Genomic DNA, 14,047 nt, shown 5'->3' on the forward strand with positions numbered 1-14,047 from the left:
ACATTTACATCTCCTTTATACTTCCGGTCCTCTATGAGAACTTATAAAGGAGATGCGAATCCGCCCCGCACTTCCGGCCTAAAACGGAGCGGCTTCTCATAATCTAGTTTCCAAAGTAGAGAGGATTTTAAACCATAGATGCTGAACCGCTAGAACGGGTGGGCAACTTCTGGTCCTCCAGTTTTTTGTTTGACCTACAACTCCCATCATCCCTCACCATTAGCTATGCTGGCTAAGGGGCTGATGGGAGTTGTAGGCAAAACCCAGCACCCCTCAGAGTATCAGGGCTAGTGCCGGCTTCCTATTCTACAGGGCGCTCCGGCCGGATGGTGCCCCCTCGGCTTGGGTTTTCCCATCTTCTCTCGTAGTGCGACCCCCCCTGCCCCGCATGCGAGCCGGAAGTGAACCCCTCGGAGTCGCTCTCCCCATACCTATCTCTATGAGCACCTCGCTTCCTTCCGGTCGGATCCCGGAAGTGAATCCTCCCCTTCTTTGGCTCGTGCTGCTGTTGCTGCTGTCGGCCTTTTCCCTGCCGCAGCCATGGTGAGTTCCTCGTTCCCTCCTCCTCCTCGTCTCTTAATGAATGTCTTGTTTCTATCTAGCTGTTCGTTTGCACGTCTACGCATGTACGTGTTTATGTATCCGCGTGAAATAGATGTACGTGTATGTCTATCGACCACACGCACGTATATTACAAGCAGTTGGGATTAAATGACTTCATATAGGATCCCTCTGGCTGCTGTGCAACATTACCTTCGAAAATGCTTTGGGTGGCTAAAAAAGTTTTGAACCCATAATAGTCATCATTCCTTTATTAGGACGAATCAAAATGTCACAAAACTGTGAGACAGGATGATCCATATCATAGTAAATGTGAAGCGCAGAAGATATAAAATAGTCATAAAAGCTCCTAGCATTCAGGCTGCAAGCCTAATCACGTTTCCTTGGGAGTAAGTAAGGGGTCTGGAAACGAAGCCCTCTGAGGAGAGACTGGAAGAACTGGGCATGTTTAGCCTGGAGGAGAGAAGATGGAGGGGAGACATGAGAGCACTCTTCAAATACTTAAAAGGTTGTCACACAGAGGAGGGCCAGGATCTCTTCTCGATCCTCCCAGAGTGCAGGACACGGAATAACGGGCTCAAGTTAAAGGAAGCCAGATTCCAGCTGGACATCAGGAAAAACTTCCTGACTGTTAGAGCAGTACGGCAATGGAACCAGTTACCTAGGGAGGTTGTGGGCTCTCCCACACTAGAGGCCTTCAAGAGGCAGCTGGATGACCATCTGTCAGGGTGCTTTAGGGTGGATTCCTGCATTGAGCAGGGGGTTGGACTCGATGGCCTTCCAACTCTGCTATTCTGATTCTATGATTCTAAGTCCCTTTGAGTAAAGATGCATAGACTTGCATTGTTAATCTCATCTGCAGATTTCTCACCCATTCAAAGCCTGATGAGGTGTGTAGCTGTTCCCTCCCTCCGTCTCAATAAATCTGGATTGTCCTTTCTCCCCATTTACTCCCAGGTTTGGTTCCCTTTTCCAGAAACTGTCACACTCCAAATCCAGTTTACCCATTTGATACATTCATATTCTCCCCCACTCCTAAACGCAGATAGATTCCTATCCCAGAAATCCCTACTACCTGTGTTGGGTTGTCTCCCTTGCTCAATAGAATTAAAAAGTGCCAATATTCTGCATGCTACCTCTACGAGGACTTGCAGAGATAGGGTGGGGGCTTGCAATACCATTGAAAGTACAGTATCTTCTCCTCTTCATGCTTGCCAAACTGGAATAATAGAATTGTGGGGTTGGATAATCTAGTCCAGCCCTCTGCAATGTGCAGGAAAACCAATTAAACTATTCATGAGAGGTGGCTGTCCAGCCTCTTAAAAACCTCCACAGATGGAGAACCCATGACTTCTGTAGGTAGATTATTCTACTGTTATAAAGATCTTACTGTCAGGAACTTTTTTCCTTATATTTAACTGAAATCTAAGTAGCTGTAACATATGCCCATTTTTTCGAGTCCTAATTTCTGTGGCCATGGAAAATAGTTCTTGCCCATCCTCCCTGTGGCACCCTTTTATGTACCTGAACACAGCTAACATGTCTCACCTCAGTCTCATTTTCAGTCTGGAGAACAGAAAAGTGAAATCACCTTACCCTAGAGAACTGATGTCGTCTTCACATTTTATCTTGCTCTACAGTAAAAAAGAAGAGAGCTGGAACGTAATCTTCCACATCTCTTACAGTCCATATTCTACTTTGGTTTGCCTCCACAAATTCTTTCTGTCATTCATCCACAGCCAGAATCACAATCGCTAGTTCAAAATTCTCCGCCCCATTACTTTTATCTATTTCCCCCACAACCGCCACAGTTAACTGTCCCAAAAACCCTAGTGCAAAATTGCAGACTTCATCCTTGCAAACTAAATAGATTATAATTATTTGTACTATAAGTGACTTGATCTACAGTTTAACGTTCACTGCAACAACAAAAGAATGTGTAATCTTTAAAAATCCATTTCTTCACAGAAACCTATCCTGTTGCAAGGCCACGAGAGGTCAATTACTCAGATCAAATATAACAGGGAAGGAGACCTCCTGTTTACAGTAGCCAAAGATCCGGTATGTTTTCCTTGAGCCTTTGTCTTTTTCTTCACTTTTCTGCTTTCAACCCAAAGAGGCACATTCTTGGTGTCTTTAGAAAAATCAGTAGGAACTGAAGGGGGAAAATGGGTATAGATTACAGCTAGAAGCACCTGTAGTGAATTGCTTCCTTTGCAAAGCTCTGTACCTGCCTCCTTTTCTTTCCAGGAAAGTGAAGACCTGACTTTGTAATCCACATGATCAGTTAGTGTCATAATGCACTGTACACGTGGTTGTACTTGAAAGAGTTTCAGAAGTTCTTGCTGGTGAAGAAGGTTGCTCCTTATAATGTCATGGAAATTTAGCTGAAGCCGAGATGAAACAGAGTCCAGGCAGGTAGCTTAATTCAGAAAGCTACACATGTAGGAGAAAAGCTAAGTTCCCAGCAAACTGGAAACTAGCCATCTGCCAGCTATGACACGTTAGAATATCTTTATACCCAGCCTTCTCCCTTTGTCCCTCCCTCTCCCCATCAGCAGAATTCATTCTAGCATAGTCACAAACTAAACTAGTTAAAAGAAACAATTTGCTCTTAGAAGCCACAATCATAACTGGCACCAATCTCCTGTTCTAACCCTTTCTGATAAGGGCTAATGAAGGACATAACAGAAAGCGGTGAATTGCCTTGTAAGCAACATCTGAATGCTTAGGCAAGGAGAGGACAAACCCTTCCAGCCTTCATGATAGCTGTCCTAGTTCAAGAGTGTGAAGTTTCTGTGATTGCTGAACTTTGGCATTTTGGCAGGAAGGGGAAGGAGGGGGGTGGCCTTGGGCATATTTGGCCAATATCATATTTTATTGATCCAGAAGTGAGAGTTGTCGATGGTTATGTTTCATGTTCTGCTTGTGCACTTTCAGGGAAAACTGGTACTTGGAATCTTTAAATTTCATTGACAATAGGGTGGGGGAACTGAGAAGTCATCCAGCCCGTGTAGCAGCAGCTACACGTTTGACTTAGATGCAGGTGTTGACTTATTAAGCTCTTTGTGGCCTGGGGCTTGTACATCTCAATGAACGTGGCTCCCTGTCCAGACCTATTAACAGCTGCTTGCTGGTAATCCTCTCCTTACAAGAAATCAGAACTCTTGTGGGACTTTGGCTGAAGTGACCTAGAGTTTGTGAAACGTGCTCTAGGGTGTCTAGAAATGCCCATCTGTGAAGGCTGTCAGGAAAATATACAAAGCATTTGATTCAGCTGGCATTTCAGAGAATTTAAGTGTTATTTTATTTATTATTTATTTAATTTCTATACCGGCCAATAGCCGAAGCTGACTGGGTGGTTCACAAAAAAATCTTTCTGTTGCCTGTGGGAAATTGCTAGGATATATGTGGATTGGTAGAATAGTGTATATGCCGGTTATGTTTGAGTTTTGGAAGTGTGCCTAAACATTAATGTACTGGTTTTAAAGTCTTTCTAAATTTTTAAAGAAAGATACTAATTTCATAGTCACCAAGGAAAACATGCGCCCCTTTAATGGAAAGTGGGTTTCTGGTTTCTAGTAAACTAGATAAGCAGGTTGTTCACAATGTTTTCCGTTCACTCAGAGCTCAATGAGATCTTATTTGTCTCTGATTTGCCCCAGTGTATTATATACTCAAGTTCAGCTTGGTTTATCTTGGCTATAAACCATTAAGTAATCAGTAAGTGGGCCCAAATCAGCCAAAGAATGGTATTTGTGCTCTTGTCTTCCTCTTCTGAATTGTGTGGCCTGATCTATTGATTCTTCTTTTCCCAGATCGTTAACGTTTGGTACTCTGTCAACGGGGAGAGACTCGGCACATACAATGGACACACCGGTGCTGTCTGGTGTGTCGACGCTGACTGTATCCTCTGAGAAATCAGTGTATTGGGATAAGTTTTTCCAAGTATAAAGCTGAGATGCTCTTTTAATGTTAGGAGACTGTGCAGCTGGAGAGGATAGTTCCAGCCATCAGCAAGTGGTAGCTGAAACCCACTTTAATGCAGATGCTGTTTGGACTAATTTAGAAAGCAGTCCTACTATAGTCCCCTGATCCCTGTGGAGAGAACCATACTGGCTGCCTCCCCAAAGTTGGAAACTCAACCTCAGAGATGGGGGAAAGGGGACGTTCCAGTGGATGGGAGGAGATGGGAGAGGCCAGGGTATGACTTATCCTGAGCCTCTTCCACCTTCCTTCCCTTTCCAAAGCACCCTTGCTAGACGAGCTAAAAAGCCCGTCTAGTGAAATATGCAGAGGAGGAGGAGGAGGAGGAAGGGGAAGCTGGGCTTACCTCCGCTGCTCCTCCCACCCTGCGTGGGATGATCAGGCGCCTCCGAGTTCCACTCACTGAGAGCGCAATCGGTAGGGTTTGTCCTCTTTGTGGGTTCTGCTTTGAGTAACCATCAGTAACAGCAAAATCTCAGGAAGGTGCCCAGCACTTTGTTTAATATCCAGTTGCCTAATTAATCATAATTAGTGAACCGCCCAGAGAGCTCCAGCTATTGGGCGGTATAGAAATGTAATAAATAAATAAATGAGGTGAACTGAGAAGGTGGGGAGTGAGTACACATATCTGCATGACTGTGGATGTAAAGTCAATTGAACCATGTTCACAAGCAGATGGCAAGGATAGTCCCATGGAACACCTGCACTTTTAAGAATGTGTATCAATTAAACTCTCCCTGCCCCCAGCCTCACTCCCATTCATATGGCAGATGTTTGGGGCCAGTCCAGGCACACAACAGCGGAAGGATCAGACACGCTGCTGCCATGTTTTGGAATTAGTTTTTGCAGCTATCCCACAGCTTGCATCCATCTCCTGCTGCAAGCTATGTTGGGATTCCTTGACTGCCTCCTTCAGGGGACACGCGGCGTGTGCTGACCGGCTCTGCAGACAACAGCTGCCGCCTCTGGGACTGTGAGACAGGTAAGATTTTGGGAACAAAGTGTCATGTTCTTGCCTGTTCCCTCTGGCATTCACACGTGCAGGCAAGCTGACACGAGACACTCACATCAGTAAGACTTCTTTTATTGAGGAAATCACACGGTAGACAAGCTTAACGGTTACAGAGTCTCCGAAACACACTTAAAGCTGAACGATGGTTAGGAAGCTTTAGGCTCCTTTTTCTGAAATGATCCTTAAGGCAAACACTCAGAGGGGGGTGAGGTGAATAGGGTATGCCAGTAACCCCTTTGAGGTTCTCCAGACGCTGCATACGCTGGCTCCTCAAAGGAACGTGGCCAGTCTCCTAAAATGAAGTCCCAGGAAAGGCTGCTCTGAGCCACCAGAGCTGGGCAGAGAGATCTGACTTGCACTTGTCAGTCTCAGCCTACCACTACTGAGCTGACCCTGTTAGCACAACTTCAGGAAAGATTAAGCCTCAGGCCCAGGAGTCCCATCCTTCTGCTAAGGACCGGGAACTCCTTGCCACCTGAGTCTGGGCACGAACACAGAATCCACAGCATATGCAAGTCCAAGTCTATGAAAAGCCTCACTACTTTTCTTAGATATCCAAAGTCCAAATAGCAAAGCGTCCATGTGCAGAGTGCTTTCAAAGTCCCAAGCGGAGATGGAATCCAAAGCAGGAAGGAAGTCAGGCGTTGTGTCGAGAGAGGAAACCTAGCCGAGCTTTTTCAGTTTTGCACCAGCCTTTAAGGCCTATTCAGAGTCACTTGACAGACTGGTCCTCTGACCTGTAAACCATGCCAAGAGGGCAGGATGTTGCAACCCACTTCGAAGCGTGTCTCCCACCTTTTCCAAAACACTGTGAAGTTCCCAGAGAACCAGCAGCTTCAAGGCTGAAGCAAAGGAGTGAACCAGCTACTCCCATGGGAAGTGCTTGCAGGGAACATTTGACATTCTCAAAGCATTTCTTAATAAATCTAACCACTAGGTACAAGGCCTATACCTGACAAAGGTCTTTGGGGAGGTGGGTGGGGAGCAGTGAGGCCCTGTGAGTAGCGAGGCAGGAGGGGAGGTGCCACCCAGGGGGAAATAGAAGCCTGCACCACAAAACAGAGGATTTTGGAGGGTGGTGGCTGCCCCCCCTCGACTCTTTGGGAGAGGAAAAACGCAGAATATTGTGGCGGAGTCACCTTCCTGGAGGTTTGGGATTCTCTTGTGATGCTTTTAAGAAAATGTAATTGTTACACAGATATCTCATCCTTCCTCTAAGGAGCTGGGAGAAGCTTCTATATTGCTCTCAGGCAGCGTCCTCTCCAGGTAGTTGACAGGGCCAGATTTTGCTTCACTTCCATAGTAATACTGTATCATAAGAGCTCAGATGGTTTTTCTGGGCTCTGCTGTGACCCTTCTGTTGGGTCTTAAGCGTTATGGCCCTATAGAAAAGTGTAGGATGCGACTGGCAGGCAGGGAGGCTTTGATACTCTCTCTCTCTCTCTCTCTCTCTCTCTCTCTCTCTCTCTCTCTCTCTCTCTCTCTGGGCAGTTGTTGTGCTTGACATTTTCCTACCGCTTATTATACAACTTCCCCCTCTTCCATGCACCGTTCTGCTGGGGAACATTCCATATGAACCTGAGGCTTGCTGGAGGGTCAGTCCCTTTTGAACTCAGTTGAACATACCCCTGAGTGTATACATAGGGCTGAGCTGCAAGATTTGGGAGCAGTTCTTTGGAGATGAGAGAAACGCTGTAGCTCAGGGGCTTTGCATGCGTAAGGGGTCCGGCCCCCCAGTCGTCAGCACCCGAGTTCAAAGGGGCTCTCCGGCAATAGGGCCGGGAGAGTTCTTTCCCTCACTGCCTCTGCCTGAGAGCTTGCCAGAGAAGCCTGGGCTGAGGCAGTTGGGCCCAAGGGCTGGCGCAGGGCCCGGCAGTTCCTGACATTCACATGCACTGATTCTGTGTGTCATACCCTCCACGTAGGGAAGCAGCTTGCTCTGGTCAGCACCAACTCCGCTGTGCGAACCTGTGGCTTTGACTTTGGAGGGAATATCGTCATGTTCTCAACAGACAAGCAAATGGGCTACCAGTGTTTTGTGAGCTTCTTTGACCTCCGTGACCCCAGCCAGATCGGTAAGGGGCCTGGGTTGGCATGGGTGGCTCTGGCCTGCCTCTGCCCTGGGTTGGTTTGTCTGAGGTTCCCCTGTTTTCCCTTGTCTGCAGAGGACAACGAGCCGTACATGAAGATTCCCTGCAGCGAGTCCAAAATCACCAGTGCTGTTTGGGGCCCTCTTGGGGAATTCATCATCGCAGGGCATGAGAACGGGGAGCTGAACCAGTTTAGCGCCAAGGTTAGTGTCGGCTCCTGGTGCTGCGCAGATGCCGAGAAGCAAACCCTGACTCTGCCACCTGTCCACGTTCATGTTCCTTTCTGTGGGCTTCTTTCCACCCTCCACCCCCCAGTGTTTTTGCAGTTCTCATCTCCTTTACGCTCATAACAACCCTCTGAGCCAGTAAGTTAGGTAGAAAGGCGGAGTGATGCTCTCCCAAGGCCATCCTGTCAGCTTCATGGGTGACATTCTAACAGTGCTTTGATACCAGTTTCCCCCCCTATTGTTATTTTCAAATAAAACAGAACCAAAAGATAGAGTGGGGGGAAGGAAAACAGCGGCTCAGTTCAGACAACCGTCAACGCAGTGTGGAAACTCCACTCAATGGTTGAGTTTTTAGGGGGGCATTCCCCACACAACTTGTTCTAACTCCACCGTTGTGTGACTGTGGGCTTCCATGGAGTTGAGTAAAATCAGTCATGACGTTTGATTGAGAGTTCTTGTGCCCTCTCCTCTCCCAGTGGTATCCCATCAGCCGTTGCTGCAAGAAACCACAATCCAGGCGGTGCTCCTAGAGCGGCACCTGCCCCTCCACGCATTATTATTATTATTTATTATTTATTTATTTATTTATATAGCACTATCAATGTACATGGTGCTGTAAAGAGTAAAACAGTAAATAGCAAGACCCTGCCGCATAGGCTTACATTCTAATAAAATCATAGTAAAGCAATAAGGAGGGGAAGAGAATGCAAACAGGCACAGGGTAGGGTAAACAGGCACAGGGTAGGGTAAAACTAACAGTATAGAGTCCAAACAACATCAGGTTTTAAAAGCTTTAGGAAAAAGAAAAGTTTTTAGCTGAGCTTTAAAAGCTGCGATTGAACTTGTGGATCTCAGATGTTCTGGAAGAGCGTTCCAGGCATAAGGGGCAGCAGAAGAAAATGGATGAAGCTGAGCAAGGGAAGTAGAGACCCTTGGGCAGGTGAGAAACATGGCATCAGAGGAGCGAAGAGCACAAGCGGGGCAATAGTGTGAGATGAGAGAGGAGAGATAGGAAGGAGCTAGACCATGAAAAGCTTTGAAGGTCAACAGAAGAAGTTTATATTGGATTCTGAAGTGAATTGGAAGCCAATGAAGAGATTTCAGAAGTGGAGTAACATGATCAGAGCGGCGAGCCAAGAAGATGATCTTAGCGGCAGAGTGGTGGACTGAGACCAACAGACTGATGTGAGAAGAAGGAAGGCCAGAGAGAAGAAGGTTGCAGTAGTCCAACCGAGAAATAACCAGTGCATGAACAAGCGTCTTGGCAGAAGAGACAGACAGAAATGATCGAATCCTGGTAATATTATACAGTAAAAAAACGACAGGATTTAGCTACTGCCTCAATATGAGGAATAAAGGAGAGCGAGGAATCAAATATAAAGCCAAGACTACGAGCTTCCTTGACTGGAGTAAAGCGTAACATTATTGACAGTAAGAGAGAATGAGAGATGAGGGGAAGGTTTAGGAGGAAAAACAAGCAATTCAGTCTTTGCCATATTGAGTTTCAAACGACGATGAAGCAGCCAAGCTGAGATATCTGAAAGACATGTTGAGATACGATCGTGAACATCAGGAGAAAGTTCTGGAGATGAGAGATATAATTGTGTATCATTGGCATACAGATGATATTGGAGGCCGTGAGATTGAATAAGATTACCCAAGGGCAACATGTATAAGGAAATCAACAATGTATAAGGAATACACCACACAACGGTTGTACAGGAATTATCTTCTGCACAGTGTAGATATTCAGTGTGGAGTGTTTTCCAAAGAAACTCCCCACCGTGGGGTGGCGTTTTCCTGCCAGACAACACATTTCTCAATGGTGGTGTAAAAACTCCACTGTGGAGTTCTAAAACCACCGTTGACTAACATAATGTAGCAAGAGTAATAAGATCTTCAGACCCTTGAATGGTGGTGAACGTTTTTACCTCCAAGCTTGAAATATCAGTCTCTTTGCAACTGTAAGGGCTCTCAGTGTCCACTTTTGCTGTCATAGAAATATAGTTTAAAAGTGCATGTACATCTGCAATTATTTTATTTAATTTTTAAAAAACATTTCTTGGCTGCCTTTCAGGGCAGAAGCCTTCCCAAGGCGGCTTACAACAATTCATAAAAACAGTTTAAAACATTAAAAGCAATAAATACACAGTAAAATAGCAATTAAAATGATAAAAGCTAACAATAAAATCATTAAGTAATAGCAGCAAAACAGTACTCATCACAAGAAGGCCACAATAAAAATAAATGTTTTTAAGGCCCTCTTAAAAGCCTGCAAGGATTATGTAGATTTTTCAAGAAAATGGTGACTTCCAACCAAATAAGAGCTGCCGCCGCCTCCACGCCTTGCCTGCCTTAACAAGCCTGTCTGGTGTCCAATCTACACGAAACATGAGCTTTTGTTGAATCAGCCTCCGTTTGAAATCTATAGCGATAAGTACGTATGGAAGCTAGGGCTGCCTTCCGTGGATGAGGCTGCCTAGGGCCATTCTAATTCCCTATTCCATTTCTCTCTGACATTCTGAGTGTCTAATTTACTGAAGACAGCTATTGTAGGCTTAGTTTACTGTATGGAACCAATGAATCCCTCTAACGGTATAGGAAGTGTTGAAGCATTCATCGCTAATGGCCCAAATATAGACACCCAAGGGTGCTGCAATTGAATATGTTGCCACCTAGCACTTAGACGAAAAGTGAAATCTAAGCTGCAGTACTGAAAATGGGAAAAACTCATCATCCAATCCTATTAACTGATCTAAAGCATAGATTCCACTATCAACCCAATTCTTCCACATCAAAGGCTGTCTCTCTATTTTCAAGACTGGATTCTCCCATGTTATCTTGCTATTTACTGTTTTACTCTGTACAGCACCATGTACATTGATGGTGCTATATAAATAAATAATAATAATAATAATAATAATAATAATAATAATAATAATAATAATCTTTGATCCCAGGTTGACAGTTGTCATTTCAGAGAGCCGCTGAGGGAGAATTCTGTTCAAAACCCATTGGGCCTAATAAAATGTGGTGTTCTTATGCGCCTGGAGGTTTCCTCCTTCCCTTTCTCTGTGATTGGTGCTTTTCCTTGTCTGCCACAGGGCGGCACTAGGCTTGGGAGCATTCATGACAGCTGCTGGAGCTTAGCGGCTTAAAGGGTGGGCTGGGCCACACTTCAGCGCCTTAAGCAAGCCTGTGTTCCCTCAGCTGAGCTCTCCCTATCTGCAAAATGGGGACAAAAATACTGTCTCGTTTATTGTTTACATGTACATTCCACATTTCTTCCATCATGAAACTCAAGACAGTGTCCAAAAGTTTCCCAAGTTTCTTGGCACTAACTAGCCCTCAACCTGCTTAGCTTCAGCAAGGTGGCTGCCTCATATATGCCTCATATACCTTCAGGCCATACCCTTACCTTTCCTCCCTTTCTGTGTTTTGTAAGAATTACAGAGATAGATAATGTATTGAAACGCTTTGAACACTCAAAATGTGCTCTGTTAACATTGTAATCATTGTTATGCTTGGCAATTGAAGGGACATGTTTTCCTTTCCTGTGGCCTGGAGGCGCTCAGTTTCCCCCCCCCCCCCCCGCCTCCCTCTTGTCTCTTAGTCAGGGGAGGTCCTGATGAACGTCAAGGAGCACACCAAGCAGATCAATGACATCCAGACGTCCCGAGACATGACTATGTTCATCACAGCCTCCAAGGACAACACTGCCAAGGTGTGTTCCACCTCTCCCCACCGCTTTCCAGAAGGAAGTGTCTTCTTTCCCAGTCTTTTCCCTTTAAGTATTCACCTAAGAGGTTGGAATTTGGGGAGGATGAGGATCGCTTTGGCATCATGCGCAAAGCCAGCTCATCATTATTTGGTGCTGCGCTTTTCAAAGAAGCGTGTTCTATTTTCCAATGGGGAATTTATCATTAATGTTTTAACGTTGCTTATCAGTTGTTCCAGCTCCTGTTGCAGAATGAAATGTATGGTTCCACTGCTGGGGATGCCTGTGTCAGCTAGGCAAAGGGGTTAGGGGGCTCAGGGTGAAAGACACACAGGTGCCATTTGGGGCATGTGGGTCTCTTGTGCCACTAAGTGAGCATGCAGGAGGCATGGGTCTTTTGAAAGGCCCCTTGCAGAAATGCCATAGCAGGGTAACACCCGGGCAATAACACCTGTCCCAATGAAAGGCAATTCTAAATATCTAAAAGAAATTCAACATTTCTCTGCGCCAAGAAAAGAAATGATCTAGCTTGAGAAAATTTGCCAGACGTATTTGATTTATTACTCCCGTGCTCAAGACAGTAAACAAAATCACAAGTGCTTAAAACAGCTAATTAGGGCAAGTTATAACCCTACACATCAGACGGGAGAAGCCCTGCTCAGCTCCTGGGCCCTGTTCTGTGGTTGTCGCTCTCTGGAGCACCTGCCGTGCTCGCCGTAGGGGTGGTTTCACCGTGGCTGTGCAGCTGAGACGGGAGCCTCCTGTGCGGAGCTGATGGCACTGACGTGGTCAGGCCTGCAGGGCAGGCTCGTGGGGCCTTCCACGTGGCACTGCGTAGTTCCTGCAGAGGCCGCCCTGCCTCTTCTGCCAAGAAAGCACTAAGAATCCACTTCTCTCTTTGCAGCTGTTCGACTCCACGAATCTTGATCACCTGAAGACATTCCGGACAGAGCGGCCGGTGAACTCTGCAGCCCTCTCCCCCATCTTTGATCATGTATGTTGGTGGGGGAGGTGGGGCCTTTCCCTAGTTCTCCCCCCTGCGGCGTCTCCTCATGGCTAGAGTTACATTGTCTCCCAGCGGCTCCTGAAAGATGTTCTTCTGTGTTAGATGGAGACGCTAGTACCTTCTGTAGGGTAGCTGTCTTTCATGCTTTACCTTCTGTTGTCAGCCCCTCTTGACTTTGTTCAGATTAAGGGTAGTAGGGTGTGAAAACACATTGGGAAATCAAGTAGCCGGGCTGTGGAGTGAATGAGTGAGATGAGGTCCCTGGCTGGAGGTGCCCATTTCCAAAGAACCTGGAGACACCTAGAGCCTGGAGTATTTGCTCTCTGCGTTGTCCTGGGTGTAGGATGACCACTGGAACGTCAGAATAGAGTCTATTTTCTCTGAGCTAGCAAGCAAGACAATCATGTCTTGGGTGTTGCAGCTGCATGGAGTGCTTGACCCATTGCCTCTTATCAAAGGTATGTAATTCCCATTTCCTCTTTGGCAGGTGGTGTTGGGCGGTGGCCAGGAAGCCATGGATGTGACGACCACTTCCACCAGGATTGGCAAGTTTGAGGCCAGGTGAGCAAGTCTTGTCTTGTTCCAGTTTCAGAAGGCGAGGGGGCGGTACTATTTAGCGCCGTTGTGCCAAGGAGCATGTGATTTTGCTCATCTGTGCTCTGTTGTGTACGGTGGGCATCTCACTCCCTCTTCCGTTCGTGGCTCTAGGTACTTTCACTTGGGCATTGAGGAAGAATTCGGGAGAGTCAAGGGCCACTTTGGGCCCATCAACAGTGTTGCTTTCCATCCAGATGGAAAGAGGTAAGGGAGGGCTTCAGCACTGCGCTCGCCCTGGTTTCTCAGGGGGTGGGTGGGAATCTTGGGAGCCCTGAAGCTTCAACCATCTCACACACACCCTTTGCTTTCAGTTACAGCAGTGGTGGTGAGGACGGCTACGTTCGCATCCATTATTTTGACTCCCAGTACTTTGAATTTGAGTTTGAAGTTTGAACCTCTTCGTTTCCTCTTCATCCTCCATCTTTTCGATCTTTGCATTGCCAGCAGGGCCAGAAGTCCCGCTTTCTTCTAAGCGAAGCTTAACAGAGAGACCCAAACCAAAGCAGGGGGATGGGTGGGCTGTGGCTGCTGCTTCGTTCCGGGGCAGCGCTAGGAGGGCCAGCGTCTTGTCTCTTCACAAGAATGGCTGCTTCCTGCCCTGTTTGGCATATTTATAACAGTAATATAGAAGGAAGTAATAAATTCTCATTCTTGTTTGCAACCACAATAGGACTGTGTGTGAATTTGTTAACTGTGTAATGTTAACTGTGTAATTACTATTAGACAAATACTTCTGTGCAGATTTCATTAACATGCATTGTGTATCTGAGCCTCAGAATTCGGCATTAGAATTTGGGCGCCTTTGGTGCGAAATTTGTATTTGTTGAAGCGCAGGGTGTCTAAGTGGGT

At 46.3% G+C, this 14,047-nt stretch overlaps 1 protein-coding gene across 1 annotated transcript; it reads left to right on the forward strand.

The window, feature by feature from the left end:
* Nucleotides 1–407: 407 nt before the first annotated feature.
* EIF3I (eukaryotic translation initiation factor 3 subunit I) lies at nucleotides 408–13,865 on the forward strand. Its single transcript, XM_063140087.1, has 11 exons — nucleotides 408–543; nucleotides 2,530–2,622; nucleotides 4,380–4,467; nucleotides 5,465–5,530; nucleotides 7,486–7,635; nucleotides 7,726–7,853; nucleotides 11,491–11,601; nucleotides 12,500–12,589; nucleotides 13,089–13,162; nucleotides 13,310–13,402; nucleotides 13,510–13,865. Exons 1-11 carry the CDS (start codon nucleotides 541–543, stop codon nucleotides 13,589–13,591), a joined length of 978 nt encoding a protein of 325 aa, XP_062996157.1. The 5' UTR covers nucleotides 408–540; the 3' UTR covers nucleotides 13,592–13,865.
* Nucleotides 13,866–14,047: the final 182 nt, after the last annotated feature.

The sequence above is a fragment of the Elgaria multicarinata genome, chromosome 13 (genome assembly GCF_023053635.1).
Source record: "Elgaria multicarinata webbii isolate HBS135686 ecotype San Diego chromosome 13, rElgMul1.1.pri, whole genome shotgun sequence".
Classification (NCBI taxonomy): Eukaryota; Metazoa; Chordata; class Lepidosauria; order Squamata; family Anguidae; genus Elgaria; species Elgaria multicarinata.